Raw genomic sequence first — 15,377 nt, forward strand, 5'->3', positions numbered from 1 at the left:
TTATAATGGTATAAAATGGAATACAATTTTTTAAACATATACAGCATAGAAAGACTTTGCAAGATTTACATTAAAACATGAATATTGGTTGCTTAAAGGAGGGACTATAGGAGGATTTTGTTTTTGAGACAGGGTCTCACTCTGTTCGGACTGCAGTGCAGTGGTGTGATCATGGTTCACTGCAGCCTCAACCTCCCAGGCTCAAGTGAACCTCCCACCTCAGCCTCCCAAGTAGCTGGGATCACAGGCACACACCACCATTCCTGGCTAGCACTTTTTTTTTTTTTTTTTTTTTTGGTAGAGACGAGGTCTTGCAGTTACCCAGGTTGGTCTCGACCTCCTGGGCTCAAGCAATCTTCCTGCCATGGACTCCGAAATTGCTGGAATTACAGGTGTGAACCATCGTACCCAACAAAACTTTTTATCTCCTCCTTTGGACTCTATTTTTGAAACTTTCTACAATGAGCATATATGCATTGCTTTTATAATCAGAATAAAGAAATATGTTATAAACGTTTAATTGGATGTATTGACCCTGAATGTTCTTATTCTATATTCCATGAGAGGAAAAATTAAATACAATGACAGCTTTGGGAGATTGCTTGGTCCCCTAGCAAACCGTTTCTGCCTGGCCTCACAGGGCTACTCTGGGAGGGCAGCTAGAGGTACTGGGAAAAGGCCACATGGAAATCTCCAACTGAACTTCGTAACAATTTGAACTGATCAAGAATCCTCCTGGCCAGAGCTCAAGGGAGGGTGTGAATCTGGTGTGCAGACTCCACAGGCAGGAATAGAAGGAACGCCATACTTGATTTCACAGCTGGGAGGTGGGTAGCCTGGGACAAATTCTCAGCCTCGCTCAACCACTGCCTGGAAACAGACTCAGTGCTTTTGGAGGGGGCACGGTGGAAGTGAGACCAGCCCTTTGGATTGTGTGAAGCTGGGTGAGGTCTGTGACTGTCGGCTCTCCCCTGATTTCCCTGAAAACCTGCGCGACACAGCAGAGACAGTCACAATCCTCCGAGGAACATAATTCCATTGACCTAGGAACCTCACCCCAATCTCCCACAGCAGCTGTAGCAAGACCTGGCCAAGGAGAGTCTGAGCTCAGACACACTTAGCCCTGCTGCCACCTAATGTTCCTTTCCTACCCACCTTGGTCACTGCAGAGGGCATGTACTCTTGGGAGTTCTAGGGCCCCGCCTACCACCTGTTCCTCCCCATTCGACCACAGCTGGCGCTCTCTGGAAAGTGCCACGTCCTGGCAGGAGGCCAACCAGCATAAAAATAGTGCATTAAACCACCAAAGCTAAGAACCCTCACAGAATCCATTTCACTCCCCTACCATGGCAACCAGAACAGAAATTAGATAAACAGCAATACAATAATAGCGGGGGGCTTTAATACTATGCTGACAGCACTAGACAGGTCATCAAGATAGAAAGTCAACAAAGAAACCATGGATTTAAACTGTACCTTGGAACAAATGGGCTTAACAGATATATACAGAAAATTCCATCCAACAACCACAGAATATACATTTTATTCAACAGCGCATGGAACTTTCTCCAAGATAGACTCCAAGATACGATAGTCCACAAAACAAGCCTCAATAAATTTAAGAAAATCAAAATCTTATCAAGCATTCTCTTAGACCACCGTGGAATAAAACTGGAAATCAAGTCCAAAAGGAAACATCAAAACCATGCAAATACATGGAAATTAAATCACCTGCTCCTGAGTGATCATTGAGTCAAAAATGAAATCAAGATGGAAATTAAAAAATTCTTTGAGCTGAATGACAATAGTGACGCAACCTATCAAAACCTCTGGGACACAGCAAAGGTGGTGCTAAGAGAAAAGTTCATAGCCCTAAATGCCTACATCAAACAGTCTGAAAGAGCACAAACTGACACTCTAAGATCACACCTCAAAAAAAAACTAGAGAAACGAGCAAACCAAACTGAAACCCAGCAGAAGAAAGAAAATAACCAAGACCAGAGCAGAGCTAAAGAAATTCAAACAAACACATAATACAAAAGATAAATGAAACAAAGGCTGGTTCTTTGAGAAGATAAATAAAATTGAAAGACCATTTGTGAGATTAACCAAGAAGAGAGAAGATTCAAATAAGCTCAATTAGAAATGAAACAGAAGATATTACTACTGATACCACAGGAATACAGAAGATTATTCAAGGCTGCAGTGAACAGCTTTATGCACATAAACTAGAAAACCTAGAAAAGATGGATAAATTCCTGGAAAGATACAACCCTACTAGCATAAATCAGGAAAAATTAGGTACCCTGAACAGACCAATAACAGGCAGTAAGATTGAAATGATAATTTAAAAATTACCAACAAAAAAAAGTCCAGCACCAGATGGATTCACAGCAGAATTCTACCAGACATTCAGAGAAGAATTGTTACCAATCCTTTTGACACTATTCTACCAGATAGAGAAAGAAGGCACTGTCCCTAAATCATTCTATGAATCCAGTGTCACCCTAATGCCAAAACCAGGAAAGGGCATAACCAAAAAAAAAAAAAAAATACAGACTGATATCCCTGATGAACATAAATGCCAAAATTCTTTAAAAAATACTAACTAACCAAATCCAACAACATATCAAAATGATAATCCACCATGATTAAGTGGGTTTCATACCAGGGATGCAGGAATGGTTTAACATACACAACTCAATAAATGTGATATACCACATAAACAGAATTAAAAACAAAAATCACATGAACATCTCAATAGAAGCAGAAAAAGCATTTGACAAAATCCAGCATCGCTTTATGATTAAAACTCCCAGCAAAATCAGCATACAAGGGTCATACCTCAAAGTAATAAAAGCCATCTATGACAAACTGACAGCCAGCATAATACTGAATGGGGAAATGTTGAAAGCATTCCCTTTGATAGCTGGGACAAGACAAGGATGCCCACTCTCACCACTCAATATAGTGCTGGAAGTCCTAGCCAGAGCAATCAGACAAGAGAAAGAAATAAAGGGCATCCAAATTGATAAAGAGGAAGTCAAACTGTCGCTGTTTGCTAATGATACGATCGTTTACCTAGAAAATCCTAAGGACTCCTCCAGAAAGCTCCTAGAACTGATAAAAGAATTCAGCAAAGTTTCTGGATACAAAATTAATGTACACAAATCAGTAGCTCTTCTGTACACCAACATCAACCAAGCAGGGAATCAAATAAAGAATTCAATCCCTTTTACAGTAACTGAAAAAAAATAAAATACTTAGGAATATACCTAACCAAGGAGGTGAAAGACCTCTACAAATAAAACTAGAAAACACTGCTGAAAGAAATCATAGACAACACAAACAAATGGAAACACATCTCATGCTCATGGATGGGTAGAATCAATATTGTGAAAATGACCATACTGCCAAAAGTGATCTACAAATTCAATGCAATCCCCATCAAAATACCACCATCATTCTTCACAGAATTAGAAAAAGAATTCTAAAATTCGTATGGAACCAAAAAAGAGCCCAGATAGCCAAAGCAAGACTAAGCAAAAAGAACCAACCTGGAGGCATCACATTACCTGATTTCAAACTACACTATAAGGCCACAGTCACCAAAACATCATGGTTGTGGTATAAAAATAGACACATAGACCAATAGAACAGAATAGAGAACCCAGAAATGAAGCCAAATACTTACAGCCAACTGATCTTCGACAAAGCAAACAAAAACAAAGTGGGGAAAGGTCACCCTTTTAAACAAATGATGCTGGGATAGTTGGCTAGCCATGTATAGGAGAATGAAATTGGATTATCACCTTATACAAAAACCAACTCAAGATGGATTAAGGACTTAAACCTAAAAGCTGAAACTCTAAAAGTTCTAGAAGATAACATTGGAAAAACCCTTCTAGACATTGGCTTAGGCAAAGATTTCCTGACCAAGAACCCAAAAGCAAATGCAATAAAAACAAAGATAAATAGCAGGGATCTAATTAAACTAAAGAGCTTTTGCATGGCAAAAGGAACAGTCAGCAAAGTAAACAGACAACCCACAGAGTGGGAGAAAAATCTTCACAATATATACGTCTGACAAAAGACTAATACCCAGAATCTACAACTAACTCAAACAAATCAGCAAGAAAAAAACAAACAATCCCATCAAAAAGTGGGCTAAGGACACGAATAGACAATTCTCAAAAGAAGATATACAAATGCCCAACAAACATATGAAAAGTTGCTCAACATCACTAATGATCAGGGAAATGCAAATCAAAACTACAATGTGATACCACCTTACTCCTACAAGAATGGCCATAATCAAAAAATCAAAAAAATAGTAGATATTGGTGTGGATGTGGTGAAGAGGGAATACTTCTACACTGCTGGTAGGAATGTAAACTAGCACAACCTTTATGGAAAATAGTGTGGAGATTCCTTAAAGAACTGAAAAGTAGAATTATCATTTGACCCTGCAATCCCACTACTGGGTATCTACCCAGAGGAAAAGAAGTCATTATACGAAAAAGATACTTGCACACACATGCTTATAGCAGCACAATTCGCAATTACAAAATTGTAGAACCAACCCAAACGTCCATCAATCAACGAGTGGATAAAGAATCTGTGAGATATATATATATCTCATATATATGTATATGAGATATATATATATCTCATATATATGTATATGAGATATATATATATCTCATATATATCTCATATGTATATATATCTCACATGTATATATCTCATATATATCTCATATATCATATATCTCATATATATCATATATATCTCATATATATATCATATATATCTCATATATGAGATATATGTATATCATATATATCTCATATATATCATATATATCTCATATATATCTCATATATATCATATATCTCATATATATATCTCATATATATCTCATATATATCATATATATCTCATATATATGTATATATATATATGTATCTCATATATATATATATATATATGATGGAATACTACTCAGCCATAAAAAGGAATGAGTTAATGGCATTCACAATAACCTGGAAGAGACTGGAAACTATTATTCTAGGTGAAGTAATTCAGGAATGGAAAACTAAACATCGTATGTTCTCACTCATAAGTGGGAGCTAAGCCAAGCTATGAGGATGCAAAGGCATAAGAATGACACAGTGGACTTTGGGGACTCAGGGGGAAAGGGTGGGAAATGGGTGAAGGATAAAAGACTAGGTTAGGATGTCGTGTATACTTCTTAGGTTATGGGTGCACCAGAATCTGACAAGTCACCACTAAAGAACTTACTCATGTAACCAAACACCACCTGTTCCCCAATAACCTATTGAAATAAAAAAATAAAATATAAACAATGATGAAGGTAAGATCATAAAGGAGGTAAGGAATCTGTGATATAGGGTTTGACTTGGCTTTGGTTAACTGATATTATGAACACAGGAATATCCTTGCTGCTAAACATTGGTAAGCAGTATACTCTAACTTCTGTAATAACGTACAGATGTTAATGGCCTGATTCTAGTTGCTTTATACTGATATATGGACTCATATGTCAGGAGCAGGAGAGACCTCAGTAAGATTAGGTAGTTGTGAATAAGGAGGTGGCTCTTTATTTGTGAATGGGTAAAAAAGACATCTGCTTTGCTTATGAGAATCCTTCTAGCTATTTGAAGTCTGTTCATTGTTATTCTTTCTATATATTTTATGCCTTTTAGACAATGTATATATGTTGTCTTTTTTCTTTACTAGATTATTGCATTGTGATTAAGGTGATAAGATTATAGATAAAGTAAATCAGTATTTAGGTGGCCCCAATGTTAGGTTATATAATACCTACAGCATTTGGAAATCGGCCCAAAATGTCACTGAATTGCTCATTTTTCTTTTCTCTTGACCCTGTGAACCTTAGTGTCCTTGTTTTGAGTACCTGTGAGTGATCCAAATTTCCTTAACTTGTAAGTGTTAGAAATTTGAACTGTATATGCTGTGAGGCTAATTTTAGGAGCTTCAATATCATTCATGATATTGAAGTTATAATTTATGCAGTTATGGGGGAAGTGAAATATTACTGTGGCATTCGCAAATTTAGAGAAGTCCTGAAGATCTTAGGTCACATTTCTCGAATGTCAAATGTCAATTCACACACCTCTAGACTGAAGATAATAATACCTATATCTTATGACTGTGAAACCTAAATAAGATCATGTATGAAATAGGAGTGACAAAAATAAATAGAAAAGTAGATGTGGTGTGACTTAATGGGTTTACAGTTTGTGATTTAAAGTCAAAGAATTCAGTCTGTTTGCTTTTGAAGTGGGGGTCCATTTTTCCAAACAGAAGTCATTTAAACATATGTAAGGATCTGTGGATACAAAGAAACAATGATACGAATTAATAAAGTATACTACAGTTTAGGTTTTAATGACCTACTTGTAGACATTCCAATTAGATTCAAGTAACTTCTCTTCTTGATTATTGCATATTTTTTCTCTTTGCCTCAAGGATGTCCAGTATTGGATTTGATTCCAGTGACTTCTGTTGAGATCACATCTCTTGATTATCCTAACAGTTATCTCAACATGCTGAATTACACTTGGACTTTTTATTCCACGTCAGTAAATAAAATGAAGGCCATGACTAAAGACTTTATAACAGAAGAATCTTTGAACTGTGATTGGGATTACATAATATTTATGATAGACCATATCAGCCATCAATATTACTTTGTAAATTGATCTTTCTTCAATGGCCTACACTAACTGGTACCAAGTATTTATATAATGAATACACATGTAAAACATGACCTACATTGGCCTTGGGAACAATAGCATTTGTTGTCAGTGATTTCTTATCAGATCCTTCATCAGAATCCCAGAGCATTATTGAGCACAGTTGGATAAGCATGAGATCACACTCACTGGATCTTGATTCCTTCCCAATCCTGGCTTGTCTTGACTTTTTAGTCCAAAAATTCCTATCTCATTTAACCATTAATTGGCACTCTTGTTTTTCTCCAAATGCCATATGTTTTAAAGGGTTTTATTTCCTAAATGGCATTTTTAGATGGTAACTTTTTTGAAAATGTATTTACTCAATGTTACCAGTATCAGGTTTTATACTCATAGTAGAGGTGGCCCTTTTTAGACCTCAGATAAATTAAAGTGGGGAAAAGCCCTGTTAGCCAGAATAATCTTTACTGATGAGTGGTGCTGAGGACTAAGAAATTAATGGTTGGAGGTGCTGGGAGTCAAACTCAGGGCCTTGTACATGGGAAGCACCTGTCTACCACTGAGCTACACTCACCAAGTTTGAATAATCTTTAGAAATGTATTGGTCATATGGTGTCTGTCATGCTTGAGCATTTGGCAGTATTCCATCATGAGACTGACTCATAGAGGGAAACTTTTTTGAAACATTTTGTAATCAAGTATTGCATCAACTTCTCTAGTTTACTCTTAGTTCCGCCACTTAGGACACCATTAAAATCCATTTATTGCAGAGGTCAAGAGGAGGATTTTGATGCTTTCTTTTTCCAGGGACCTTGACCCCTCCTATGATAGTCCCAGATTTATAACACCAATAAGTTCAGAATTTTTCTTTGAAGTTCCAAAGTTGCCTAACTTTCCTATCAGTAAGTATGGCTCTTATTAGATTATAAAGCAATTGGAGTATGGAGGAGGGGAAGATTTATAAGTTCAAGCTATTGGTTTTCCTTAAGATTAAACATGGGTCTGCATAGCACCATACTCTTCAACCCTAATTCCTGTCAATACCCTTTCACCAAAGACCCTAGAAATGTACCTGTAGTTGAACAAATTGCATTTAGCACTCATTGCAGAGAGGGAGTGTACACACCATGGAAAACCACGGGGTATCTCAGTAAGAAGGTGTTAGATAAACCTATTATAGAGTTAGAGCTTTGGGTAATTTTGGAGAGGGTCTAAGGAAATGGACTTTGTTCTGAATTGGTTTCTGTCAGGAAGTAGAGCAATTTTATGATTGCTATCTCAGTCAAAAGGAGGCCTGACTAGAGTAAGGATAAAACTGTAACTAGTAAAGCAGTAGCAGTTCCTCATTTTAGCCAAGAGAGGAAGGAGAGTGGTATTTTGGTGGTTGCACACAGCCGTTTTTTGTCTTACCTTATCATAGACTAGCACCATCCTGTCTGCTGTTGATGTCCTGTAAGACAGTGTATGTCCAGCAGGAAAATAACATGGTCCAGCTACGAGCATCAGACCAGGTTCTCTGTATGTCAGGGACTGCTTTTCTCTTTCTCACTCTTTAATATTCTCCAAACTGGTAAGATCATTCCTCTTTAAAAGCTCAGATTAATCAAAATTTCAGAGGTGTCAAATGATTACAAATGAGACAACCTGAATTTCTGTAATGAGCCTGTGTAATTCTATTTAACAGTGAAGGGATTTGCATTTATTTGTGAGCTCACACAATTTTACTTCAATGAACCATGCAATTTCTGTAAAGATTTTGGACCTAATGAATATAGACCGTTGTTGCTACTCTCCTGGCTTCCCGGTTAGCTAGGCTATCACCCCATTCAAGCTGCTATAACAAATACCAGAGACTGAGGGGTTTCCAAACAACAAATATTTATTTCTCACAGTATGGAGGCTGGGAAGTCCAGGATCCAGGTGCCAGCAGATTTGGTGCCTGCTGAGGGCTCACTTTCTGGTTCTTAGGCGCAGCCCATTCTCACTGGGTCCTCACATGGAGGAAGAGGCCTCTAACCAAGCACATTCTGTGTCAGGTTTCACTTCCTCAATCATTCAAATGCTACCTTACCTGAGACCTCCTCTATCATACAATCCAAATAGCCTTCCTTAACATTTTCTTCTAGGGATTGATCATGGCCTAACGGAGTATTATCTTTCATTCATTTATAATTTGTCTCTTCTACCAGAACTAAAATTTCCTGGCAACAGAACTTTGTCTCTTTTGTTCTTGCTGTATCCTCAATGTCTAAAGCACTGCTTGACAGAAAATATTTGATTTTTAAAAGAAAAAGTGGAAAAAATGGCCCTGAATGAGGGAAGAGCTTGGTAACTTAGGGAACTGTCAGAGGTCGGAGTGACTAGAGATTGAGCAAGGACAGAGTAGAATGAAGTGGGGTGGTGGAGCAGAGAGGCTTTCTCCAGTTGTGCAGCTCAGGCTATGATAGTGAGTTTGGATTTTATTCCAGTTCAACAGGAGATCATCACAAGTTTTGACAGGGGAGTAATTTGAAGGCTGATCTGCAGTGACAAAGTGAATTGTGTCTACAGTTATGAGGCTCTTGTCTACACCTGCACTGTCCAATCCATGTTGCTATTTAAATGTAAATTAGTTAAAATGAAGTAAAATGTGACAATACCAACATTTCAAGTGCTCCGTAGCTACATGTAGTGAGTGACTACCATGTTGGACAGCAAAGATATAGAAAGCTCCATCACTGCAGAAAGTTCTATTGCACTGTTTTAGACAATAGGTGATGTTGCTTTAGAGGAGGATAAAATAATGGAATGCAAGTGAAGTAGACAGATCTGGAGATAGAATGGAGAGGATTTCCTGATGGATTGAATATGGAATTCAGTATGCAAATCAAGAACGACTCTTAGGTTTATGATGTGCGACATTGGAGGAAGCATTTGTGGAGATGGAAAATATGACAGGGAGAAAAAGATTTATAGAGAGATATCTGTTTGGGCCGTGCTAAAAACATTGCTCTGATATATCCACATTGAGTTGCCACTAGTTAGCTAGAGATAGAACTCTTGAGCTAGCGGAGGATTTGGAGCTATAGATATCAATTTGGGACTTTTCAGTTTCTCACTAATTTAGTTATCCTTTCTCCTACATCGTCTATCTTCTCTATCATTCTCGTCAGTTTCAAACATGTTCTAATATTATCTATGATTTAAAACAAACGAAAACTAATGTAAGTCAGCGATTATCCCATTTCTCTGCTTCCTTTTATAGCAAAATTTCTTACTTTTTAAAGGGTTGATGGATTTAGGAAGTTTATGGGATCAATGGCTTAGAAGGTCATGGTGAGATTAAATAATTATAGCAAAGAAATATTAATAGACTTAGAGAGGAGGTGGTGATTTAGAAAGTGGGATGTTTGAACTAATTCCAGAGGTGTCAAATGATTACAAATTCAGAGCAGCGATAGTAAAGAATTAAAAGATAAAAGGAATCATAGTACCATAGTACTAGCCGAGTCTCACAAGTTCTTTACAGTTGGTGTGCAATGTGGTTACTAAATATTTTGAATATCCCCCTTGGTCAAACACAAATTTAAGGAACATTGGCAAACTAGAGTGCATCCAAAGAGCATAATAAGCAGGATGTAGAAGGGTGTGGACATCCTGGGCATGTTTACCTTGGAGAAGAGAGAAGACAGAAGGATCATAATTCTTCTTTTTAAATATACATGGAATTCTCATGGAGAGGCTGTCAGGCCATGTACAAGACTTGTTCTGTTTAATATTATCTAATACCTTATTAAATATTTACCATTATCCAGGCATAGTCCTAATAACTTAGAACTAAGACCCAATCTCATGAAGATGAAAATTCTTAATCTTTTAACAATCTTATGTAGGTTGGTTACATTATCTTCATTTTAAATATGAGACAACCAAGTCACAAAACTGTTAAGTAAATTGCCTCCAGTGACATAGCTAATAAGTAGAAAACGTAGGACTCAACTGAAGCACTCTTTGTTCTTGGCCACTGTTCTAACCACATGGTAGTCATCACACTGATGCCTTTTGACACAAGGAGAGAAAGAACAGTCTAGAAATTAGATCAGTTTAAAAGGAGAAAATGCTGATAAGTTCCAGGTCATATCTTCAAGACGAGTATTATATGTTTTGGATTATTTTAGAGGAAACTCTGTATTAGGTGTAATGTTCAGCTTAATAATCTAGGAGCCTGTATTTAAACTAGCCCCTTTTCCAGCCACCTGTCTTCAACCTACAGGCTTTATCAATATGTTTTCTGTATTTCTGTCTAAGTCATCAATGAAATACCATATTCAGTGGAACCAAAGATAGAATCATTTCCGTACCATTTAGACCTTTCCTCCAGGTTAACATTTCTTGTAGTGTTATTTAATCACCTGTGGAACTTCCTAGCCACATAATTATCTATGTACCATTTGCTATCTGTTCACAGGGACATCATAGGCACTTTATTAAGTGCTTCGCTGAAGTCAAGGTTGATTAAGTTCATCCCATTTCCCCTAGCCACCATCTAATTAGCTCTTTTAAAAAATGAAATTAGGTTAATTTAATGTGGCGTGTTAAGGATCCCATGTTGCCTTCTCATGACCACTGATTCCTCCTCCAAGTGTTCAAAAACCATCTGTCTAATAATTTGCTGTAAAAATTTTGCTGAGGTTTATTTTTGTTTAACAAATATGTATAATACTTTGTAAATACCAATTGATTTAATCCTATGCAAATATTGTTTTTTTTTTTTTTTTTTTTTTTTTTTTTGAGACGGAGTCTCGCTTTTTCACCCAGGCTGGAGTGCAGTGGTGCGATCTCAGCTCACTGCAGGCTCCGCCCCCCCCCGGGGTTCATGCCATTCTCCTGCCTCAGCCTCCCATGTAGCTGGGACTACAGGCGCCCGCCACCTTGCTGGGCTAATTTTTTGTATTTTTTAGTAGAGACGGGGTTTCACCGTGTTAGGCAGGATGGTCTCGATCTCCTGACCTCGTGATCCGCCTGCCTCGGCCTCCCAAAGTGCTGGGATTACAGGCGTGAGCCACCGCGCCCGGCAAATATTGTTTTTATCTACATTTTGCAGATGAGAATACTGAGGCACAGACAGAGATTGAATAACTTGCCATATAGTTAATATGGCAGGTTATTACGGAGTTATTATCTCCATTTTGCAGATGAGATTATCGAGGCACAGAGAGAGGTTGAGTAGCTTGCCATATAGTTAATAAGGGATAGAGTTGGTTCAAACCAGCAGTTTGGTTTTAGAATCTGTGCTTGTAAGCACTAAGCTATGTCCCTTCACTGACAGTACTTTGGAAACCCCTATGCCTCTGTTTTCTCTGTCTCCTACCTACTGCCTTATGCTCCCAAACATCCTTTTTGAAAAACAGAGTAATAGTTTCCTGTTGGGAACAGGCCCCCCAAAATCTGGCCATGAACTGGCCCCAAAACAAAATCTCTGCAGCACTGTGACATGTTTGTGATGGCCATGACGCCCACACTGGAAGGTTTTGAGTTTACTGGAATGACGGCAAGGAACACCTGGCCCACCCAGGGCAGAAAACCGCTTAAAGGCGTTCTTAAACTACAAACAATAGCATGAGCAATATGTGCCTTAAGGACATGCTCCTGCTTCAGATAACTAGCCAAACTCATCCCTTTATTTCAGCCCATCCCTTTGTTTCCTGCAAGGAATACTTTTAGTTAATCTATAATCTATAGAAAAAATGCTTATCACTGGCTTGCTGTTAATAAATACGTGGGTAAATCTCTGTTCGAGGCTCTCAGCTCTGAACACTGTGAGACCCCTGATTTCCCACTCCACACCTCTATATTTCTGTGTGTGTGTGTCTTTTTTTTATTTATTGATTTATTTATTTTTTTACTTTTTTTTTTATTATTATACTTTAGGTTTTAGGGTACATGTGCACAATGTGCAGGTTTGTTACATATGTATCCATGTGCCATGTTGATTTCCTGCACCCATTAACTCGTCATTTAGCATTAGGTATATCTCCTAATGCTGTCCCTCCCCCCTCCCCCCACCCCACAACAGTCCCCGGAGTGTGATGTTCCCCTTCCTGTGTCCATGAGTTCTCATTGTTCAATTCCCACCTATGAGTGAGAACATGCAGTGTTTGTTTTTTTGTCCTTGCAATAGTTTACTGAGAATGATGTTTTCCAGTTTCATCCATGTCCCTACAAAGGACATGAACTCATCATTTTTTATGGCTGCATAGTATTCCATGGTGTATATGTGCCACATTTTCTTAATCCAGTCTATCGTTGTTGGACATTTGGGTTGGTTCCAAGTCTTTGCTATTGTGAATAGTGCCACAATAAACATACGTGTGCATGTGTCTTTATAGCAGCATGATTTATAGTCCTTTGGGTATATACCCAGTAATGGGATGGCTGGGTCAAATGGTATTTCTAGTTCTAGATCCCTGAGGAATCGCCACACTGACTTCCACAATGGTTGAACTAGTTTACAGTCCCACCAACAGTGTAAAAGTGTTCCTATTTCTCCACATCCTCTCCAGCACCTGTTGTTTCCTGATTTTTGAATGATGGCCATTCTAACTGGTGTGAGATGGTATCTCACTGTGGTTTTGATTTGCATTTCTCTGATGGCCAGTGATGATGAGCATTTCTTCATGTGTTTTTTGGCTGCATAAATGTCTTCTTTTGAGAAGTGTCTGTTCATGTCCTTTGCCCACTTTTTGATGGGGTTGTTTGTTTTTTTCTTGTAAATTTGTTTGAGTTCATTGTAGATTCTGGATATTAGCCCTTTGTCAGATGAATAGGTTGCAAAAATTTTCTCCCATTCTGTAGGTTGCCTGTTCACTCTGATGGTAGTTTCTTTTGCTGTGCAGAAGCTCTTTAGTTTAATTAGATCCCATTTGTCAATTTTGGCTTTTGTTGCCATTGCTTTTGGTGTCCTCTAGCACCACTGGGTTAGGGTCTCCCTGAATGAGCTGGTCTCGGCATTTTCCCATTTCCATTATTTTAAAACTTCCAGGTTATTTGTTGGTTCTACCCAGAACCCCTTTACTTGAAACGAGAGCATCTTCCATTCCACCAGATACAGCTGCTTTGAGGATACAGAGGATGTAGAGATTAACTACTCCCCTCCTTTCTTTCTCGGATTTCTGAGATACCATTATCATGAAGACAAATCAATAGTGTTTCATTGTTTTATTTTAGAAGAACTTAAATATACAGCAAATGTCCTGTTACTATCAGGACCACCTTTGTGCCAGCTTCTGTGTTTCTGAATTTTAAAAGAATCATTATTGTGTTTTCGAGCAGCTTGTCCCATTACTTTTGTGTCTCTGTCCAGTTATCTTCACGCAAATGCCCTTTTTCTCCCCCATCCTTAGGATAACAGATTGCCACACAAGTGTGTACCATTTTTTCTGTCAGGCCTTTCCCTTTGATCTTTTAAAAGCTATACTCTTCCATCATGGCACTCCAATCATGAGTTCCATCTTACAAATCTTGATCTTGTATTCCTGATAATCATTCTTTTGTTAATATCAACAGTTTGGAATTTAATGTTACCTCTTTGTCCTCTTTCAGTTATGTCATTGCACAGAAAAAGTACTTTAATTATCAAATATGTCTTTCATTGCAGATCATTTACATGGCTCCAAGAAAGAGTTTATATTGATATCCAGTGTTGCTTACCTGACTGTGCATATTAAGACCCAATTTCCTATCAGTGGTAAGTAATTGCATTAAGATATTTATTAAAGCAGATACTGCATAAGCTTTGAAGTAGAACCTGCGGTCCATTGCTTTAAGGGTCACTAGTAGTCTCCCTACTAAAAAAAAAAAAAGGATATCTTCATTTCAAACCATTCCTTAAGGCATAATACTGGTAGTTCCAAATGACTCATCTGAGGTAATAAAGTTAATTTGTGTTTGTGCATTTATTATTTTTAAGAAATAATGATAAACACAAAAGTCAGTCATTTGCTATTTAAATGATCCATTGGGGACATTCAAGCCAAAACAGTTTGTTGTATTTCCATGTCTCTCTTACCACATCTCTTCTACCAAGTAGCTATCCCTCACCCTCATAAAGTTTCCAGAAGAGAACAGATTAGCTGAACATGTACTAACTTCTCTGAATAAAATAGAAACAAACTTAATGATTTTCTACTTATCCAATCTACTTTTAAGCCATAATTTCATCAGTTGTGCTTAAGATTTAAAAACCTAATTAATATGTTAGTTTATGCTCCCGCTGATATAGTCTTCATCTTGCAAATGAATGAACATATTAGGTGAATGAAACTTTCTGTCCTTCAACAATACACATACCATTAATTAAAAACCTAATTAATTTGTTAGTAGGAGGTTCTCTTGATTACAGTGTAATTCAGGTGGAATTCTAATGACCGACCTTCAGTGAAATGTCCTTCTTGACATCACTTTGTCTTTTTTAAGACAGGGGAATGAATGGGCTCTTTGAAGAGTCCTTGATTTGAGCCATAGACTTGTCCTTGATTTGAGCCTCATCATTCTGTAGGTGAGACTTTGAATAGTTTAAGGCATGCTCATCTAATTGACCTTTCTGTCTCCATTGCTTTTATCCTTCCGTATTTCATCTCTAAATTGACCCTTCAT

General features: G+C 37.7%; 1 protein-coding gene across 1 annotated transcript in view; it reads left to right on the top strand.

The window, feature by feature from the left end:
- The window catches only part of OVCH1 (ovochymase 1), a 75,603-nt gene extending 66,892 nt beyond the window's left edge, over positions 1-8,711 (top strand). Inside the window, 1 exon segment of the mRNA XM_003265655.2 lies at positions 8,634-8,711. Within this exon segment, the coding sequence (XP_003265703.2) occupies positions 8,634-8,711 (78 nt within the window).
- The last annotated feature ends 6,666 nt before the right edge of the window (positions 8,712-15,377 follow it).

Source organism: Nomascus leucogenys, chromosome 23 (genome assembly GCF_006542625.1).
Source record: "Nomascus leucogenys isolate Asia chromosome 23, Asia_NLE_v1, whole genome shotgun sequence".
NCBI classification, from domain to species: domain Eukaryota; kingdom Metazoa; phylum Chordata; class Mammalia; order Primates; family Hylobatidae; genus Nomascus; species Nomascus leucogenys.